Source organism: Ooceraea biroi, chromosome 5 (genome assembly GCF_003672135.1).
Source record: "Ooceraea biroi isolate clonal line C1 chromosome 5, Obir_v5.4, whole genome shotgun sequence".
In the NCBI taxonomy this organism is placed as follows: domain Eukaryota; kingdom Metazoa; phylum Arthropoda; class Insecta; order Hymenoptera; family Formicidae; genus Ooceraea; species Ooceraea biroi.
In genome coordinates, this window is record NC_039510.1 from 14,677,816 (window position 1) to 14,698,978 (window position 21,163).

The following is a 21,163-nucleotide window of genomic DNA, read 5'->3' on the forward strand; positions in this document are numbered from 1 at the left end:
TAACGCCGACGAGGCGCGTCACGATCGTCGCAAATAAAGAATTCGGACTGGCAATAATCCGCTGAATCAAATTGTTCGCTTGAGCGAGGTTCATGTACGGAGCGTCCCGAGAGCAAGCGAGCGTTAACTTTTGACCGTAGCTTCCCACGAGAGCCGGTGAAGTCAAGATTCGGCCGGAAGACCCGAACGAATTCCGCGATGGAACTGCTCGAACGGCTCGAAACATTTGAATTTCAGATTCGTGGGAGACTGATAATCAATTGATTCAATCGGCCCCTTTGTATTCCCTTCCCGCAGCGCGATTTGCTCTACCTATATTCAGGAAACAAACTATCACGACTTCAGCTCAAAAGAGTTACAGTTCCGGGCTCAAAAGATTGGTTCAACAGATCCGAACGATTCGAGGGCTCAAAGTTCGAACCGCTCGATGATCGGAAAGTTCTCGCGCGTCAAGCGGAATCAATTTTTCATTCACGGAAGTTCGACAGGATCTTTGCGGATTTCGCCGCTCGGATGAAAACCGGCCGCCACGAACGATCCCGGAATAATCGCCGTGGAACTTTCGTGGCAGTTCGACGATGAATCGCGAGTCGGCTGACCAAGATCCGACCGGAAGCCGGTCGGCGAGCGCGCGGCGCGACGAGTGGGACTTGCGACGTCGGATCAGAGAAAAGTGTTCTCGCGGCGTTTCGCACACACCGCCGCGAGGACAAACTTCTCCGTTAATCTCCCGGAAACCCCCACGGGGCTCGATTTATCGAGGATACTCGATACGCGCGGAGGCTGCCTCGTCTCTCGATTTATTCCGGTCCCCCTCCGAGTCCTCGCCCACGGCGGCCCCCCTATCTCCCCCTGCTCTGTCCTCGATTCTTGGCGAGTTTCCGCCTATCGAGGTCGCGCACTTTTTCCTATTATACTTCGCTCAGGCGTTTTACAACGAGGCACTTGTACATTCGAGAGGGACACGGAAGCACGCGACGGATACGGAATCGCAGGATTCGTCGATCGCGGGACACCGTACGCCCTTGTTTCGAGATTTAACACGGTGTAACTCGGGAGTCGGGAATACGTAGCGTGCGCGGAATATCTACGAGTTTTCGAAACTTTGACAGAAGGCGAGACACCGCTTGGCTTACGCATGAGTACTCTGAATGTAACGGTAGTATCGCGCGATATTGTTGCAGTCGATACGTCTTTGGTTACTCGGGTGTTCTTTGATCTACGACGTCTTCCAAAACTCCGAACGACTCCCTGCTACGCGGGAAAATTCCTCTGACCATTTACACCTTCCCGCGAAAGCCTGTAACAGATTTAATCGGAAAAAAAACGATTGAGATACAGAATACGAGAGACAGATTTCGTTTTAAATTTCTATTATCTCTTCGTTCTTACAGGAGGTGCGATTTAAATAACAGTCCACCACAATGGCGAAGTCCGTGTACAAAGGATTAAAAAAGCAGCCCACCCCCGCGTTCCGTGTAACATTCCCGAAGTTTGGCGCATGCATTTGCATCTTTTTTGCGGTCGACGCTCGCGGGAGAGCAACGCAGACAGAAATCCACACGAGTTTCATGCGTACATACTCGGCGATATTAACGAATGTGGTAAGCCGGACCCGGGCTCGCAAAAGAAACTTGCAATTTGGTAATCGTGCGCCATTCTCTTCCGTTTCGTCTACTCGAGGCGGTCATTTGGGATATTTAGCGGCGAGAGCAGAATCGAGAGAGAGAACATTCCGAAAAGCGGCTGTTAACTACCAACCCCGTGCGCAAAATGGTGCCCGAGTTCGGGCACCCCACGACTCATTAGTTTGAATTATTCGAATAATATTTCCTTGTCGGGCGGAGAAATCAATGCGTCTGCCGGGGCGATGCATAATTCATGTTGCAGTATCAGACGGATCGAAGATTAATAGGCTTGATCGGACGCTCTCTAATCGAGCATTTACCGTCCTTTCGCTCTCCGTCTTTCCAGCCGCGGCTTCCTTCTCGTCGAGAACATCGCGTTATCTCGGTACCTTATAAGAAATCGATAAATCCTATCCAAACCAGAGGAGATTCTCAAATAATTCAGGATGTCATTAAAACGGTGTCTTTTGGCCCCGACGGACATCATCATACAATTCTAGCCAGTCGATCGTCGCGAAAGAATTTTCATTTAGCTTTTAACCGGCAAACGTTCTATTCTGTTTTACTTAATATGTCCGAATCGTATGAAATGCAAACGAAATCTGATGGACCGACTTTCAGACATTCCTGACTTGATACAGCTCTCGTTTCTTCTTTCTTCATTCACAAAAAAATTGATTGCAGAGCAGGGATTTAATTATTCTCTCTCGGTACACGGCTAAGTTCGCATCGGAGGAAATATTTAACCTCCTCAGTTTAAATAGAATCTTGTCGTGAGCTGGTAAATTAACGATGGGACGGTTCGAGAGCAATGACCTGACCCTTTTTGCTCTTTTCCTCCGAAGGAAAATGGACAGATGCAAATAGAAGCGAATAGAGAGCAGTCCAATAATCGCGAAGCCAAACCTTGATTTCCAAGACTACGAGCCCATTACTTCATAAAATGAATTTCCATGAATTAGGAATTCGTTAGTTCCGCGAAATGAATTTCCATTGATTATTGACAAAGCACGAGCATTATTACTGCGGAATGGGAATTATTTATGCGAGAGATGTCGAAGTCTTATAATTGCACAAAGCGAAAATTTTATCGCGCACCGAAGGATTAGCAGATTGCACGAAATTCCGGGGCGGTAACTTTAGTGCACTGCATGCACGGAGACCATAGACAGTGGCCGCGATCAGTATTGAGATTTAATCGGGGCGAGCACGTACCGGGGGATAATTCAACGGTTCGTCCCCGGAAGTTAAGTGACGTGACGTAGAAGCTAAGCACAGCCGAGGATGGAAAAAACAGTCGGCGGTTGGATTTTAAAAGGGAGCGGTCGAGCAGTGGTTGTACGTGGTTAGCTGCAGTCACGAGTCGGTCGAACTTCGATAGCACGGGTCGAGAATACATTTCAATCAAAATCGTAAAAAACAACGGTGCTGCGAAATAATAATGCGGGGATGGAAGGAAAAAGTAAAACGAAGAGGTGAGAAAGATCCGATGTGTCGCAGACAACGATGTGGGAATAAACGCAATTTAAGAACGTTATTTTCGAAACGTTAAAAACGTCTAATTTAAAAATCGAACACTTTTAGATGTTTTTATTTTAATCGTATCCGGTGGCTATAATCTGATTACGGATAACGATAAAATCATATATACCTCGCTTTTGTCGCTAGGACTATTCTTATGTCAACGTTTAAGGACCTTTTCATTTGCAAATGCTCTTAAGTGTTTCTAAGTCTGTTCACTGCTGTTGCATCAATACATTATACATGTATACATCCTTGATATCTTTCAAATATCTAATCAAATTCTATATTATTATTCTATATTAAGTTTAAGTAAAAACTTTTAACTTTTAAATATTTAGTTTTTTAGGAGCTTGTTCTTATATATTGATCTGTTTATGAATATGGTTCAGTTAAAATTGTCAGATACATTTCTATGTACATTCTTTATTGTATCGTTTTCTTGTTACAAATCATTCCTCTGATTATTTAAAGCATAATAAACTATTCATATATCATAGCTGTTGAAAAATACTTCTTAGATACCTCGTACATATCAAAGTCCGTTTATGCCATAATATATTGACAGAACTTTGTGAACAGATGACAAATTTACGGAGATGTATTAGTAAAGTTGTTGTTAACATGTCGCACTTTCCACTTACTTCATCTGAATCATACGAATCGTACCTATCATACTAATATGGAATAATATATTGTATAAATAAAATCTAATTTTCTGAAACTTTCTAATACAAGACATATATAATATCATTTAACTTTTAAGTGCTTAAAGCCAGCTTAATTGTTAATTGAACGCTGCCACTAAACGACCGCACAATCTTATATAAAAACTCACCGATTAGGCGAAATAGAAATTTGCACAAAACTGACTACCGGATTAATACGTCTTATTTCCGATACTACCCTAAAAACACGGTTTATTCTCACGGTGTAAAAGCGAACAAAACAACGCGACCGAATATAGCTAGCGACAAAATCCCGAATTAAGGTAACTTCACACATATCCGTGACGTGTCAGTGCCGTATTCGCTCAGTTTTATACGTACATGTTTTTATACTAGTATTTATACATGTCCGGCGTAGTAACATATGCGAATCGACACGGCACTGATACGGTACTGACACGTCACGGACATGTGTGAAGTTACCTTTACTCAAGAAACTTGTTTCGACGAAGTATGACAAGTGTATCGAATGATATTAAATTGCAGATTTTATTTTTGTCTAATAAACGAAAAAACTCCAGACTATGTAAAAGTAATAATCGAGTTCTATGCACAAACTATAATTCATATCTGCATAGTTGCAAAAAGACAAAAAATTTATCAAACTACAAAATAATCCTATCAGCACATAGTTTCTATTTTTTATCTGGCAGGTACTTCAATATTTTACAAGCCTGGACGCCGAAACGTGAAATAGATTTGAAAATCAAAAGATCCTCCATGAAAAAATGCACAGCAGTGCATTAAATATATGATCAGAATAAGCACCACCTAATCACCTGACCTCGTTTCGAAATGTGAGACATCTTTTGGCCGGTCGACGACCGTCGCACGATTCAATATCGACCTAACGGGATTTTTAATTTCCCCAAAAGCGGCGCGTTACCCCGCAGCGCGTGTCACGTGGGCCAAAGAGTCTCCAGATGTTGGCTATACATCACGGTTGTTCGGGCATTGCGGGGTCCGGCTATATCAATTTCGCGCCGAAGCGCTCGCGCACACGTCCGCTGTGTTCCACCACCCACCCGTCCCGTCGCGAAAACCACTGGCGCCCTTATAAATTGCCATTGGGGGGTGCTAACTAAACGTGCACCGCTGTCGCTCAACGGGTAACGGCGATCCATTAATATCGCAAGAACGACGCTGCGGGATCGCCGAAGCGCTCGTTCGGCGACCGCACGTTTCCACAACGCGGTCCCGATTGCGGTCCACGCACCAAAACGCACCGCACGCCGATAAAAACCGGCCAATATGCCCCATGCTTTTTTTCCGCAACTGAATCACAATTCTTTTTGCAATTCCCGAGTGTTCTCCTCGCCATCGTAACAGCTCGCGTCACAAACGCGCTGGACGCGGTGGAGCCCTCCGAGCACCCCCTGCGAGTTTCAAGGTTGGCAGGTGTCGATGAGCGATTCGCAAGCCTGATGTGGTAGGTATTAAAAGGGACCCGCGGCAGGGGCACGAATTAATGATTCCTGCCAACAGCGGTTCGGTAACGCGGTGGCGAGACGTATCGCGCGGTATCACGCGAGCAGAGCGCGCGCGTTGTTTCCGGAGCAACACATTATGTTGTGTTCACCAGCCACTCATATTATACCCAGCGGCATTAAGGTTCGCCGAAGGTGCGCCAACAGTCTGCGTGTGCACGGAGAAAGGGCAGAAGGAGCGAAGGAAGCAGGCGCGGTGAAAGACGAACGAGCGCGCGCGCGGGGATCAGGCGAGAGAAACAGAAAGGGTCGGGCGTGCGGGATAGGGGGTATTATAATGACGAGTATTACGGGCACTTAGTCACTTTTGTGCCCGCGCTCGCTATTGTGCCGAGACAAAAGATGGCGAATTCCCCGGAGCGATTCAACTGTCCCATACGAACCAGTCGCCAGCGCACCGCGCCGCGCCGCTCGAATGAGCGCGGCGGACGCTCCGGGCGAAATTAAGCCCGCTCGGTTCGCTGTGGCGCCCGAGAGTGCGATACGCGCACTCGCGCGCTTCGTAAGGCGCTCCGCGCGGGAATTTGCGGCGCGAGCAAGCGCGCGTTACTATTTGAGCGACTGTTGTGCGACCCTGCCTTCCTTCCTTGCTTCCTTCCACATCGAGCAACCCAAACACACATTGTGCGGGCTCCCCCCCTTTTGTCGTTGCCGTTGTTCCATTTCGAGCTGAAACAGAGAACGCCTGCACGCGCCTGCTACCACTATTGCCACCGCCTCTTGCAATTTCCACTCCTCGCGTCTACCTTCTCTTTGATATTCTTCTCAGGGAGACGAAAGCTGCCTTGACGCAGCACTCGCTCCCCCGTTCCTCCCTGATGTATCAATGATTGCTTTAGTTATTCAAAGGAGCCATTATTTATGAGATTATGGTTCTCGCTTTTTTGGGAACCACGACACGACGTTGCCAATTTTATTCAACGAAACCCGAGATCACGTGACGTGAGTGCCGTGACTACCGAGACGTAATGGCTCTTCCGACGAAACACGCAGCTAGTATTAAATGTGTGTATGTGTGTATGTATAACCATTTTATTTTGATAATCGATCGTAAAGCTCTTCAAAACGCCGATGACTTCAACTGTCGTTTACACTGGCTGATTGAAATTGCGGAGGAAAGCAGCAGAAGGGTAGGAGAGGGAGAGGATGAAATCATCGGGTTGTCCGAGATACCGCCGATGTACCGACGGTTCCTATCTCGCGGCGGAACTCTCGCTTCGCGTGTGTTCTTTTCGGAGTTCTTCGATTTAGTTCACGCGAGAGCAGCGGAGTCGAAGGGCGTGTCGAATAGGGAGGAAGCCGAATGGAGTGGAAGACTCGCGTAGGAGGCAGCAGCATTCAACGTCGCGGGCCTTTCATCTCGAGACATCAAAAGGCAATTCCCGAAATTATGGAGATTTTTCCGAGGAATTTCGCGAAATCGACGTTATCCCGTCGAGGGGTCACCGGCTCTCTCTTTGTCGGCGGTAACCCGCGCTGGGACGTCGCTGACAAAGAAAGGGGAGAATAGAATCGGAGGAATAAATGAGACGGTGCCTCGGCCGCCTCCCCCTCCCTCCCACGTACGCGTGCTCCGTGTGCGCTGCGTCGATCCAGTTTCCGCTTTTCGCGTTACCACGGCGAAATTCGTTCTCGTGTTCTTTATTTCTTCATCCGGCGTAATATCATGACATTCACCTTGCGATACGCAGGGCACGTAACGCGTTTAGTACTAGGTTCGTAATAACGTTTTCACGATGTGCTGCCTTTCACCTCCGCTCTAAACTGGAAGATCAAAGTGTGTGTGAAGCTGACGTATCATTTCGCGGAAAATCATTAATTATTGAGAGTTCTGGCTCCCTTTTTAATAGTTCTAGAGTTCCTGATAGGTTAAACACATAGTTCTGGCCATTGAAGCGAATAAATCGCATAGTGCAAAGTGAGACGCCAACTTCGCGCAGCGTTTCACTTTGTCCTGCGACAGTTTCCGCCATAATTTCGGCTAGATTTTAAAAGATCTACAGTTCTACATGAGTTCTAGAAAGAGTTCTACCGAAAAATTTTTTTTCATCTTTTTATAATTATTAAAGCTAAAAAATGTTTAAGGGAATGACGACTGGTTAATTTCAGAGAGTTCTGTGCTTTATGAAATATTTCTCGTGTAGTTCTGAACATATTTAACCATTTTCCAAAGAGTTCTGAATGCAAACATTAACAATTATTTAATAAAAATTTATATAAAACTTTTTATCGTCCGAGAAAGACGGATATACAGAGATATGGGTGAAACGCTGGTCGATTTTCGAGAGTTCTGTGAAGACTAAAATATTTCTCGTGTAGTTCTGAACGTATTTAAGCGTATTCCAAAGAGTTCTGACCGCAAACATTATTCATTAGTTAATAAAAAATTTTTATTATCCGAAAAAGACGGATAAACGGAGATATGGGTGAGACGCTGGTCGATTTTCGAGAGTTCTGTGAATACTAAAATATTTCTCGTATAGTTCTGAACGTATTTAAGCGTATTCCAAAGAGTTCTGACCGCAAACATTAACAATTATTTAATAAAAAATTTTTATCGTCCGAAAAAGACGTATCTACGGAGATATATGTGAGACGCTGGTCGATTTTCGAGAGTTCTGCTTATTCTAAAACAGTTCTCGTATAGTTCGGGACATGTGCAATGCCTTTCCAAAGAGTTCTGATAGGAACAACGATTAGAAAATTTTTTAAAAAATTATTTCGCCCAAAGAGTGGACGTTTTCGACTTTACCAGTGAGACGCTGGCCGAAATGTCGGAGTTCTGCCTTTCCTAAAATACTTTTATAGTTCCGCACGTACTTATGATTTTCCTACAGAGTTCTATGTATGGAGGTGCATAGAACTCTTTAGGAAATTCATAAGTACTTTCGGAACTATACGAAAAATATTTTAGGAAACCAGAACTCCGACAGTTCGGCCAGCCTCTCACCCTTTTCTGTCTTAAAATGCAGTTTTCGAGCAGTTTTAATTTTTTTAAAAATTGTACAATGTCGCTGGCGCATAGCACTCTTTAGGAAATTCATAATTACGTGTGGAACGATACGAAAAATATTTTAGGAAAGCCAGAACTCCGATATTTCGGCCAGCGTCTCACCCTTTTCTGTCTTAAAATGCACTTTTCGAGCAGTTTTAATTTTTTTAAAAATTGTACAATGTCGCTGGCGCATAGCACTCTTTAGGAAATTCATAATTACGTGTGGAACGATACGAAAAATATTTTAGGAAAGCCAGAACTCCGATATTTCGGCCAGCGTCTCACCCATATCTCCGTTTATCCGTCTTTCTCGGATAATAAAAATTTTTTATTAACTAATGAATAATGTTTGCAGTCAGAACTCTTTGGAATACGCTTAAATACGTTCAGAACTACACGAGAAATATTTTAGTCTTCACAGAACTCTCGAAAATCGACCAGCGTCTCACATATATCTCCGTAAATACATCTTTCTCGGACGATAAAAATTTTTTATTAAATAATTGTTAATGTTTGCAGTCAGAACTCTTTGGAAAATGGTTAAATATGTTCAAAACTACACGAGAAATATTTCATAAAGCACAGAACTCTCTGAAATGAACCAGTCGTCATTCCCTTAAACATTTTTTAGCTTTAATAATTATAAAAAGATGAAAAAAATTTTTTTCGGTAGAACTCTTTCTAGAACTCATGTAGAACTGTAGATCTTTTAAAATCTAGCCGAAATTATGGCGGAAACTGTCGCAGGACAAAGTGAGACGCTGCGTGAAGTTGGCGTCTCACTTTGCACTATGAGATTGTTTCGCTTAATGGCCAGAACTATGTGTTTAACCTATCAGGAACTCTAGAACTATTAAAAAGGAAGCTAGAACTCTCAATAATTAATGATTTTCCGCAAAATGATACGCCAGCTTCACACACACAAGATCAAATGTCAATCATGTAGCATTATACAAAATATTTTGTACCCATGTAACAAAAAATACTAACATAATTCACATTTGAAGCTTTAAACTCTTATAGCATACTGAAATAATTGCAAGATCGTAAATACAAATGTACGTGATCGCTGACAATCACTGGAACAGATTTTAACAGAAGAGGATGCTTGTACCGGATGTAAGTTATCCGCGGTCTTAGTGCTTAGCAAGAGCATTGGTTGCCCTAGCAATTCCAGAATGGATTCTGAGGAAATAACAACCCGTAGTTAATGGATCTGCGATGATCAGAACTATAATGAGCGACGGGATGTTAACGCGTTAATCATGTTCGCGGTGCAGCGGTCCGCGATTGCGCCGCGCACAGAGGCCGAGCAAGATAGTCCATCTCCGCAATCCATTTTATTCGGCATCATCCAGCTCGCTGCCCCAAGCCGGCCGTGTCAAAGTTGCTGGATCAGATCGATCCATGCCGACTGCGCGCTTCGTTTCTGGCTGTTGGGTCTGTCGCTTTGAGTACATTTGCGCTTACAGTTCGACCGCAACGAACGTTAGGATCGAACAGCCGCGGCCGTTTGTGTTCCCGTCAGATTGTACGTGGCCGAAGAAAAGATGACTGACTGGCCGCGCTCCCGAAACAATCAAGAGAACTATCTCGTAATCATCTGGAGTGTTTTTAACAGAACTGTGCTGTATCTTTACATTCAGACGTATTAAGGATCACGTCACAGAATAATGATTCGCATTCTCTTGACTTGAACATATCTAATTTAAAATCATTATTATCATGATATTATTTTTACTAATTAGAGAAAATTGTTATAATATTTTAATTTATTTAACTTGGAGCAAAAGTAAAACCTGTTTCTTGCACAATATTATCACGAACATTATCAAAGATATTTTGCAGTTAGTGCGTTCTCTCGCCTCTGTTTTCCTTTTCTACGTTTCTCCCTCATTTCAGCCACCTATGTCGTCTAAATTTAGACGTTAACGGGCACGTTTCGCCTCGCGACATCGTGCATCACTCTTATTTCAGACGACGGGTGATATTACACCTTCGGAAATTGTGGTTCCTAACAATCGACGGATATCTACTCTCGCCGCGTGCAATCAGCCGTAATCACTCAGCCGTGTACACGCCGCGTGCTTCCTGTACAAGCGGCGGCAAAAATTTACGACCGCCGCGGCAAGTATCGACTACGCTCGTCGCTCCTCGTTCTTCCATTTCAATGATGACCATGTCCGCGATCGGCCATCGGCCTTGTTTTTTACATTCACCACCCCCTTTCGGACGATCCAAATCTCCCCGAACCGCCTGTGCTCGCTGTTCAAGGGAACACGGGAACCATTCCGCTTTTGTTTGAAAGAACGCGGACGCGCATTCAACGCGCGAGTGGCGAAGCTACCCTCCCGAGCAGCGCATAATGCGCTTCATTGTCTGTGATGCTGCCTTTATGCACACACGACTCTTCTCCGTCTTTTCTCGCATGAGAATAACCACGGAAAAATAATTGCACGTCGTAGCGTTAATCGAGGAAAAGGAAGCAAGAGAAGGACAGAAGAATTTCGTTAGAACGTCCCGACATGCCAAGAAAACTCGCTACCCGTTCGTTAAATGGGGAAAAATTAGCCGCACTCGTGAGGGCACCTCTCGTCATGCAGATCGCCCGAGGAAATATCCACCTCCATCGTTCGAAAATCGCGCGTCATAATCCCGCGTGGTAAGGACCACGCTCTGATTACAAGCGACGCCGAATTGATCACGGGTAACGACGCGAGGGCGTCGCGACTGGCTTCGATGAGACAATCTGAATACTAGCGACCGCTCTTGACTCGGGAAAAAGTGTCAACCTCCGATCTGCATCGCATCGCGAATCCTCACGAGTGGCTTCTCGGGATCGAAGTTCTCATTCGGGGGTTGGAGAACACGAGAACGAGACCACTCACGAGGGTTACCCTCGCTCGCGCATCGCTCGGGTGAAATGCTGTCACGGAAACGGGAAGACGTTGCCGTACAATTAGCGCTAAACCTCGTTAATCCTCGCGTCTCTTCAATCTGCATCTCTTTGTCCCTTCTCTCCCTTCCTCCATCGCAGGCATGAGTGCGGATCGTACGCACGTACTCACGGCGGGGATAAGAATCAATGCGCCCTTAGCGAGGCAACGGGACGGGGTCGGAGGTGAACGAAGGGTTGGTAAGCGCCGCAGTTTATCCCGCGAGTCTGGCCGTTAATACTTCAGTTTCGTGTATTTACGACACCGATCAATATCCTATTCCTATCCCGCTTTGTGCCGGAAGCGACCCAGATCCACGCTGCTACGCCACTACGGTTTAAGGTCTGTCGCATACATGTGTGTGTGTGTGCGCGAGCAGGTATGCAGCAAGGAGAATACGTGACAAGTCCTGCCGCTGGGTCACGATAGACGCACGCGTAACGAAGCAGAGGTGTTCTGCAACAACATCGTCGGTGCTACGCCGAGAACCTGCTTCTGTTTGTACTTTGCAGCGTTTGAGTTTTCACAGTTACGACATTCATTAATGTCCACAAGAGACGCGCAAACGTGTCTTTATCATTTTCGACGGTTGATCTGTGCTGTCACGAGGGGCTCGTCCGCGCGTTTGGAGGGAAGATCACCTTCGACTGCATTCAACGGACCGTACAGCGGCTTATCGAGTTGCCGGGACAAAAATATATGTAGCGCGCCAACGCTACACGACCGCCTAACAAGATGGACTACAGTTTTGTCCAGTCAAATGGTTCTATTGGCACATGTCGCTGGCTCGTAACCAGAGTCGTGATCGATCTCTATTTGTATCGGCCGGCAATCGGATATTGGCCGTACGAATGTATGGAAGAGAGAAAAGTTCCGACCAAGGTAAGCGAACGGTGGTTGCAAGTAAAAGATAGACGCGAGTGCGGTAATGCCTTATCAAGTCGGTAGATCGACGTTACCTGTGGGTTCACGGAGAGCACAATGTTTTAATTACGACGCGATGTTGTCGACAATGGTCCAGTGCATCGATAAATGGACGTCTGAAATCGAGAAATGACAAATCGCCGAAATACACGAATGAGAGAAGTGCATGATATAGAAAATGCACGAACCGCAAAAAGAAAAAAAAATATATATATATATGTAAAATTATATAATATATAATATATATATAATTATATAAAAAAATATATATATGTAAGTGTATAAATAATGTGAATAGAAAGATAATAAATATAACAGCGAAGATAAGGGTGATAAATAGAAGCGAAACAAACTATAGCGCATGTAACGCGGATCATTCGTTCGCGCTCACGTTGTTACCGTAATCTGGGCCGGGCCAGGCCCATTGTTTGTCATTCAATTTTTCCGCCGGATTTTTCCATCGCGAACAATGGTCGCGGCGTTTTATAAGTCGCGCGAATTACATGGGCGAACGCAGCTCGTAAATATAGCTGGTGAATCGTGAAAATGCGTCCGTTGCGCCCACCCTTGTCGCGTTGCGGAACGATGCGTTTCGACCATCCTCGGGGCCGCTCCGCTGTCGTCCCCAACGAGATTTCGAAGCGCGCCTGTCTCTCTTAATTCGCGCATAATTTATACTTGCAATCGAAAATTGAATAAGGAAAATAAGTAGTTCGGCAGTGGCATGTCCCTTAAATGGGAAATGAGCTAGATTAACGCAACTGCGATACGGAATACAATTTATGATTATCACTATTTAGTGTCCTCAGCACTGCCAGATTTCCTTTTTGCCTCGATCGATCCGAAAATATCGGACTTCTTACGCGTGAATCATCTTTATCGAGGTCGTTGATAAAAAGCGAAGGGTTCGTCTTACGAAAAAAGCAGAGCACCAGCAAATAGCCGACTAACGACTACGAGCAGTACCTGTGCGAGAAGGCAGTCAGTACATGCAGTACATGCGCTCGTAAATCAGCAGAATTTCGCGACCGTTCCGGGGGAATTTTATGATTTAATCCAGTGGATGCGTCAAGGCTGCGGTCGTGCGAACGGGGACACGGGGGAACGGGGCTGCGAACGTGGCTGGTCGTCGCTCGCGGCCGTGCATGGGGTGCACTCCTCGAGATGAATTTCCGCGCGTATCGCCGGCGCGGCGACCGCGGCGAGCAAAAAACCTCTGCGGCCGAGTACGGGGTTACAATGTAGCGGCGAGAACGCGCGTTTCCACGGGAATAGTCGTCAAAATGCTCGCGTCAATCGCACAGCGTTCTACAAGTCCCCTCCCCCGCTATCGGCGTTGTCACGATAAGGCTGAATAAAACACCGATTAGAATCTACGCTGGAGATTTAATTAACTTGGGACGAGCAACCGTGCTTCTGTAAATTGCGTTTTATTATATCGGAAATCGATTATTTTCTGATCCGGGCATGCCCTTCTTTATCCCTTTCATCACAAGTGATTTCGTTCGCCTTTTAACACAGCCCTTAACACACTTCTAGAAACGGATATTTGCAACCAGTGTTAGATTGTCTAGTTGGCGGATAAATACGCAATGAGTAGACTTAGCTCTGCTCGCAGCGAGATAAATTAATTCCCTCCGTGGCTGGAATTAATTTATCTCGCGTGTCTAAACACTAGAATGCCCGATGGAGTCATTCCGACTCCTTTAGGGTTATCCGTTGTTGCCATTTCTCTGCCTTGCGGTCTGGAGCACACGATAATCTCGCGTAATCCCTTTTAATCATTTTTAGGATCAAAAGAACAATGGGATTAGTCAATAATATGTTGGAGAGATATTTCACGATTTTATTGATCAAATTACCATTTCGGTATTAAATTTATATGTTAAAATAGTTGTTACAATGTCAACTGTGACGACGTGTGACGCATTATCGAGCTAATTTCTGTCGTTAAGTTCGTTAAGTCTGATGCCACGACGCTGACGTCGCATAAAACGACGAATCAAGTAATCGCGATCACCTTGGACGGAGATTATGATGCGTTAAGAGAGGGTGAAGAGATCGCGCGGCGAGGATCGGTCACGGGGCTCGCGTGACAGACGGGGCCCGTGCAAAAGGTTTCTCGCATTTGGTAAATCGCAAATCAAATTAAGCTCTCAGCCTGCACGCCATCCTCGGATCCAAAATGTCGCGGCCGTATAAAAGGGCGCGACAACGGCGCGGCCGGACAAGCGAGTTGCGGGACGTGCACCCACCCCTTCGCGCCGCGTCTCGCTTCAATCTAGGAACCTCTCGCGGCTGTCACGCGTTTACCATTAACGCGTACGGCGAACTAACTCTTTTGAAGCCCCATCGCTATCCGCATCCGCAATTAGACCAGAACAAGGGAAAAAGTGAAAGAAACATAGGGGAAAGATTCACGTATCCCGTGACGCGACGTTGGTTTGTTCAAGTTCGCATTGTCGCGAGCTGCTGGCGAGAAGAACTAGCTCGATTCCGGAGCTTCAGCTGGGCTGCACCAAGAACTGCATCAAACGCTGCATCGACCGCGCACTCGCGTCAGCAACTCGACGACTAGCTTCGAAGGATGCTGATGTACAACGACAACGGGACCGCGGCCGGGCCGTTGGCTTTCGTCAGTCGGGTCGGGTACGTTGCGCCGCCACCCTCGTGATTTACCCCCGTTCTCCCTCATAACCATCCGACATTGCGCGGCGACTGCGAAGCGCTTCCCCCGCTGATATGGGGTGGTAATGCTTGCGAGACGGATGGAGCGGAGGGGGCCAGAGCAAGCGAGAGGCGGTGGAAGTTTCCGCGCGAGCACGCGCTGGACGATTTTATCCGCGTTTCATTCGCGGATAAAATCGCGATACAATAAGAGCGGATTTGCGGAAAAACCCGGCGAGTAGACAGGCTATCAAATTGTGCGCGACGCATTACGGCACTACTTCGATCTCTCGATAAGCCGCGCGGCAGGAGTAATAATCACTCGACATCCCAATTAGCACGCGGTCGGATTTAATCCGCAAACGCGGACGTGCGTGCACACTGACGTTCCGCTCGGCTTTCCATTCGCTATTAACGTCGACCGTACGCGAAAGCGCATCTATTTTCTGCGCGCGATGAATGCGAATTCTCTCTTTTTTCTCGTTCTCCCTCTTTCTCTCGAAATAGCCGCCGCCAGCTATTCGGCGTAACAACGTAAATGCCACGCCGTAATAACGTGTACAACGTCGACCACGAATCGGAGAATCCGCGAATGAGATGAATATTGCACGCCCGATGTAAGTTCTGATTGTATCCGTGTTCGAGTTCTCGTTCGTGGTCGATCGATGTTGAAATTCCTCGTGACGTTGCTGCCTTCGATCGTATCAGCGCGGCGGCGATTTTATCGTCAGGACGGACGAATTCACCGCGCGTAAATGGATCACGTCCACGCGCCGCGCCGCGCCGCGCCGCAGATCGATACGGCGAGTTTAGCCGGTCGTCTTATTCGGGAAAGTCGCAATTCTTATCGTCGACGCGAAAGCTATTTGTCCTACAGCCTGCTTTACATTTGCGATGTCGTGACGGAGTAATAATGTCGGTCACGAAGGAAGCGACAGAAATTACCCTCATAGGTCTTATGGAAATTCCTGGCCATCCGTTTAATCTCCTCAGACGGCGATTCGGGACTGCGCCCTATCGCGATTAACCGACGATCCCTGCATAAAATAATCGTACCTTTCGTTCGAAAGTTTTGCATGTTGCTGGACATCCTTCCGCACCCCGAGACTTCCGATTTTAATTTTAATCACGGATTCTGAACTGAATTCAAAGTCGAGTCTTCTCCTTGCGGAAAAACCTTTCGAGCGACTGTCTCCATATTCAACAAAAACCTTGATGATGAAACTCTGGATTAAAAATCCGAGAGAATCAAATACAAGATACGCAGAATACAAATGAACGTTAGAATTCTGCTATATGATCCGAGAGGATACTTTCGTCGCGGTTGGAAGTTTCGCAAATTGCTCGGCGATCCAATGTTGATTTACACATGTGCGTTTTATTTTTAACTGACAGGGAGGTGCAGCCGCTGCAGGAACGATTCCTAGGGTGGAACTTCCTCGCCGAGCACGCAGACCTCGTGCATCCGCATTGGCGCGCGTTTCTAGCGCCCGGAAAACTATGGCACGTCGCCCTCGCGCTCATTTACCTCTTGCTGCTTATGTTCTCCCTCCTCGGGAATGGCACCGTCATCTGGATTTTCAGCACGTAAGTCCGCGTTACTTAGGGAAATTCGTGCCGTAAGACATCCCGAAGATGTATGAATACTACCAAATTAAGAAGAGTCTAATTGTAAATGCCGGGTATTAAAGGAATTGTGAACAATGTAGTCTAAGAGAGAGTTTAACGATGTTAGCATTTAATGCATTTCTGAAGCTCGCACTTGCAAAGCGCTATACGTTCAGTTAACGATGCATGTATGTAACTCTATTGATAATTAATGTAGAAATCATTTCTCCACTTTCTTCAAATTGTCGGATAGTTTTTTAAGTTGGCGTTTGCATAATTTTACTATTCACATTATTGATATATCGTTAGGGTTTATAAGACCAACGGAATGTGGTGGTGCTAGCTCCATCTCTGCACCTACGGTAGAATCGTTCCAGCATGGTGCGCGCACAGTTCTTATCGTACGGTGGAAAATGCTGTCAGTTTTATTTAACTTTCTCCTTTAAAAAATTTACTTTTTTCTACGACAAGATTTTGTTCTAATACAAGCTTGAAAAATTAATTTTAACATTGATTTAGATCAAAATCACTGAGGACACCGTCGAACATATTCATCCTGAATCTAGCCGTGTTCGACCTACTGATGGCAACGGAGATGCCCATGCTGATCATAAACAGCTTCCTGGAACGAACAATTGGTTGGGAAACCGGATGTGACGTTTATGCTTTGCTGGGCGCGATCTCCGGAATGGGACAAGCGATCACCAATGCGGCGATCGCTTTCGATCGATATAGGTCAGCATGATTAAGCTGCGATGATTTTCATTACTTTTATTGTCAAAAATAATAATCGTAGATTAAGAATTACGTAATTAAGAATTTAAACGATTTATTCGTTACTGTAAACAATTGCCGACGATATCCTTTAGAACCGCAAATAGAAAGACAAAATTGACGACTTCGTAATGAATCAATTTTAAGTAAGCACGTAATACTGTAACTGCACTGCACGTTGTGCTTGGTATTACAGGACAATCAGCTGTCCGATTGACGGTAGGCTCAACACGAAGCAAGCCATGGTGATAGTTCTGTTCACTTGGTGTTGGGCGCTACCCTTCTCGATACTGCCTATGACGGGGTTGTGGGGTCGATACGTCGCAGGTAAATGGATATCGATTCACTCTGTTATATCGAAAAAACCAATAAAATTTTTAATCCCTGTGTTGCATTCTATTTCTTTATATACTCTGAAGTGTGTAATTAATCTTTCCACAAGAGCATTTTACGTTTCACGGTACGTTCTCCGGATTAAAATAACGCGAGCTAAAATACCGAGTTTCTATACTGGTGCATGATAATTTTATTACCCTTTTCTCGATAAAAGAGCGTGACCTTTTCTCGAAAAGAAAGTTCAATGTGAAACAATTTTCAGAGGGTTTCCTCACCACGTGCAGCTTCGACTACCTGACGGACGATGAGGATACGAGGACCTTCGTGATAACGATATTCTTCTGGGCGTATGTTCTACCGATGCTGCTCATCATTTACTTCTACTCGCAATTGCTCAAATCTATTCGTAGCCATGAGAAAATGCTGCGCGATCAAGTAAGCGAGAGTTTTGCGAGGGTCTCGCTTGGCGTTTCGACGTCGAGATGAGAAACATGGCAGCCGTTTGCGAAATGATCACCATTCTCGTTTTACGCGTGTGCGTAGGCCAAGAAGATGAACGTCAAGTCGCTCCAGTCGAACCAGGATAAAGAGAGGAGCGTCGAGATGAGAATCGCGAAGGTCGCCTTTACGATCTTCTTCCTCTTCGTCCTCGCGTGGACGCCGTATGCGGTCGTCGCCTTAACGGGAGTGTACGGAAATCGGTAATACGACCGATCTCTCAGAACATGCTTCGATAAGGGAGCTTCGTGTGCTTTTACGTTGACACATTTTACGTATGTTCCAGCGAGACGCTTACTCCACTGTCGACAATGTTGCCGGCCATATTCGCCAAGATAGTGTCGTGTATCGATCCGTGGATATACGCGATCAATCACCCTAGGTAATGCGTTCCACTTTTCTAATATTCCGTCGTCTCTAACATCGTTTTCGCTGTCAACCGATCCATAAAATTCTGTGCTGTTGCCAATTTTATCGATAATCGGAAGTTCATTGACAGGAAATCGCGCTTCATCAAACGTGTTCGATGTCTGGTAGCTGACTACCAGAAATATTCGTTTTCAGATACGAATAATTTTAGTTAGTAACCATTTAATATCGTATGAAACGTGACTATTGAACACTTGCATCATCTCACGTCGATTGCGAGGAATGGCTTTTTATTGTGATCGAGTTTAATTCAATTCCAGATATCGGCAAGAACTGCAGAAGCGCTGCAAGTGGATGGGAATCCGGGAAGCGGGGGCCGAGGACACCGTATCGGCGCAAACTGAAAAGATCAACACGGAAGAATCGTAAGAGCCTCCCTGATGATCAACGTCGTCGATGGCGATTGTCAAGAGGATGCCGATCGATCGCGTCGCGTTCTCACCACGAATACCACTGCGACCGGTCGCCTAGATATATCTTTTACCTGTAAAGTACATTTTGTGCCCGCAAATGCAACCGTCGCGAAAAGAGAATGATGACCAAGGGAGAATTGCACGGGTTGTTTAGTTCACGTATGTCGAGCTGTTGCATAAATATAATTAGAGCAGATATAAATGCAATCTTCTTTCTCTTTTCCCACAACCCTCCCACACGTGTATCCTCAAGGGTGCAAGCAAATTCGCCTACGGTGCAATTTGAATTTCTCGTCAAGTATTCGCCGGCGCATCGCGCTTTCCACGCTGTGTCAGAGATGGCGATGTACCGAGGGACGTCGTGTGCTGCCACCCCGTCGTAGGCCGGCTACTTTTTATTGATTTTGGATTGAAAATTTCAAAGCACGCGGATAATTGATGGTCTCGCTTTTTATTAGCGCAATAGTGCAAGGCGTCTACAATTAGGGGCAATCATCATGACATAAAAAGCGTGGATGTAAAAGGCAAGATAAAAAAGAAATGCGTTTTTATTCAAACAAATCGTTGCTTTTCATCGTTGAATGAAGATCTTTACAATTTCTGTTTTCTGTTGGAATTAATTAAGATTAAGTAAGACATTTCGAATTCAAGAAAAACCCTTCCGGGTCAGATTCAGAGTTGATAGAAAGTTTGCAGAGTTAACTGCATCAGTCTTCCTGAAGATCAAGCGAACGGATGCGAATCAGTCGTTTGCGGTAGTGTAGATTTTCTATCCGTCTGCGGCCGGAGGAGCGACTTATCTACTGGCTGAATAGAGTGGATAGAGATCTCTTTCTGTCCTCCGAGAGTGGAGAAACATTGTCTTATCCCGGAACGAGGTCACGTGCCGCACGAAGCGCCGAGGAAACCGGGATAGAAAAGAGAGTCAGGCCGAGACGAGCGAGGACGGAAGATTGGAGAGCGAGGGAAAAAAGGCGAGCGGAGCTCCGAAGACAGCTTCGGAGGAATACCGCGGCACGTCCGCGTTTATGTGTTATCTTTTAGTCCGGGGAAAAATATTGTCCTACAAATCAACTCCGGCTGAGAAATTGCTCGTTCGTGAGAAGACCGAGGCTTTCCGGTGCTCGTTGATCATCCGACTTTAGCTCGCGGGCCAATGGAATTAGTTCTCGATGACAAGCTGAGTTAAATGCGTAAAATCGACCTGGTCGATCATCTCCTGCATACGGTAATGCGTACGGTAACGGTCGATTCTTCCCCGAAAATCATGCGCTTGTTGGACGTAAAGATTCGTGCGCTGTCGTCCCAGACGAAACATGTCTTTTTTTACGAGAGAGCCTTTGGTCGCGCTTCTTACGGAAAATTGAGAGGATCTCCTTACTCTCTCGTTATCTCGATCCCGTTAACTCGTCCCGTAGGCTCCCGCCGAGGAGGAATGATACGCTACACGATGTAGCGTCCGCAGGAAATCTCGATGACGCTTCACATGTGCCGCGAAACATGCTCCTGGAATATGTCTCGCGGAGAACACGTTGCGGCGTGTTCGTTATCTCGCGGCTTTCATTATCGTCGGCGCGTTTCTGCGTGCCTCAGCTCCGTCTGGTACTATCGGTGATACCGATCGGTCGTTGTGCTAATTAATTGCAACTGCGTTTTGCTGAATTACCGTAATGACACGTATGTATCTCGAAGAATCGTGCTTCATTCCAGTAAAAGCGATCGATACTTTTAGATTATCGTAATGACGATTAATGATAAATAATCAAGTTTATTAAATAATTATTTAATAAACGATTTGAATGAAAGTATTTTTCCTTTAATAAGGATTCAAAATTGCCGATACTTTTAGTCGTAAAATATGTAATTATCGTGATTGTGAATCGTTACAGAGGAACGCTTGCTCAATGCTTCGGAAACTGCTTGTATTACTCGCGTAGCATATCGTTAAAAATAAATGCGTCGCAAGAGCCGGTCGTTCAACTTTGTGAATACCGTAGCAGCACCGGCAAGGTTCGCGATCTTCGGTCTCGCTTGACGTATTTTTTCTCGCGATAGTCCAAGACACGATCGCAGGAACAAAGGTAATGAATAACACGCGACAGCGCGCTAACTTACTGTCCAACTTTCTTGCGAGCAAGAAACATTGCTCCATGAATACGTATATACCCGAGGCGGCACAGTCCCGTGAAATATGTACAACTACCGAAGCGCAGCGAGGA

The 21,163-nt window shown here is 45.7% G+C and overlaps 1 protein-coding gene across 2 annotated transcripts; it reads left to right on the top strand.

The window, feature by feature from the left end:
* The first annotated feature begins 9,223 nt into the window (after positions 1 to 9,223).
* On the top strand, positions 9,224 to 19,151 carry LOC105285217 (opsin, blue-sensitive). 2 transcript variants are annotated; one of them, XM_011349294.3, is made up of 9 exons: positions 9,224 to 12,177; positions 14,673 to 14,868; positions 16,282 to 16,473; positions 17,014 to 17,229; positions 17,465 to 17,595; positions 17,867 to 18,039; positions 18,148 to 18,305; positions 18,389 to 18,484; positions 18,792 to 19,151. In XM_011349294.3, the coding sequence occupies exons 2-9, from the start codon at positions 14,807 to 14,809 to the stop codon at positions 18,898 to 18,900; spliced, it is 1,137 nt and encodes a 378-aa protein (XP_011347596.1). In that variant the 5' UTR covers positions 9,224 to 12,177; positions 14,673 to 14,806; the 3' UTR covers positions 18,901 to 19,151. The 2 variants fall into 2 exon arrangements, with proteins under 2 accessions (XP_011347596.1, XP_011347600.1); XM_011349298.3 differs by lacking the exon at positions 14,673 to 14,868 and having other exon boundaries at positions 9,227 to 12,177.
* The last annotated feature ends 2,012 nt before the right edge of the window (positions 19,152 to 21,163 follow it).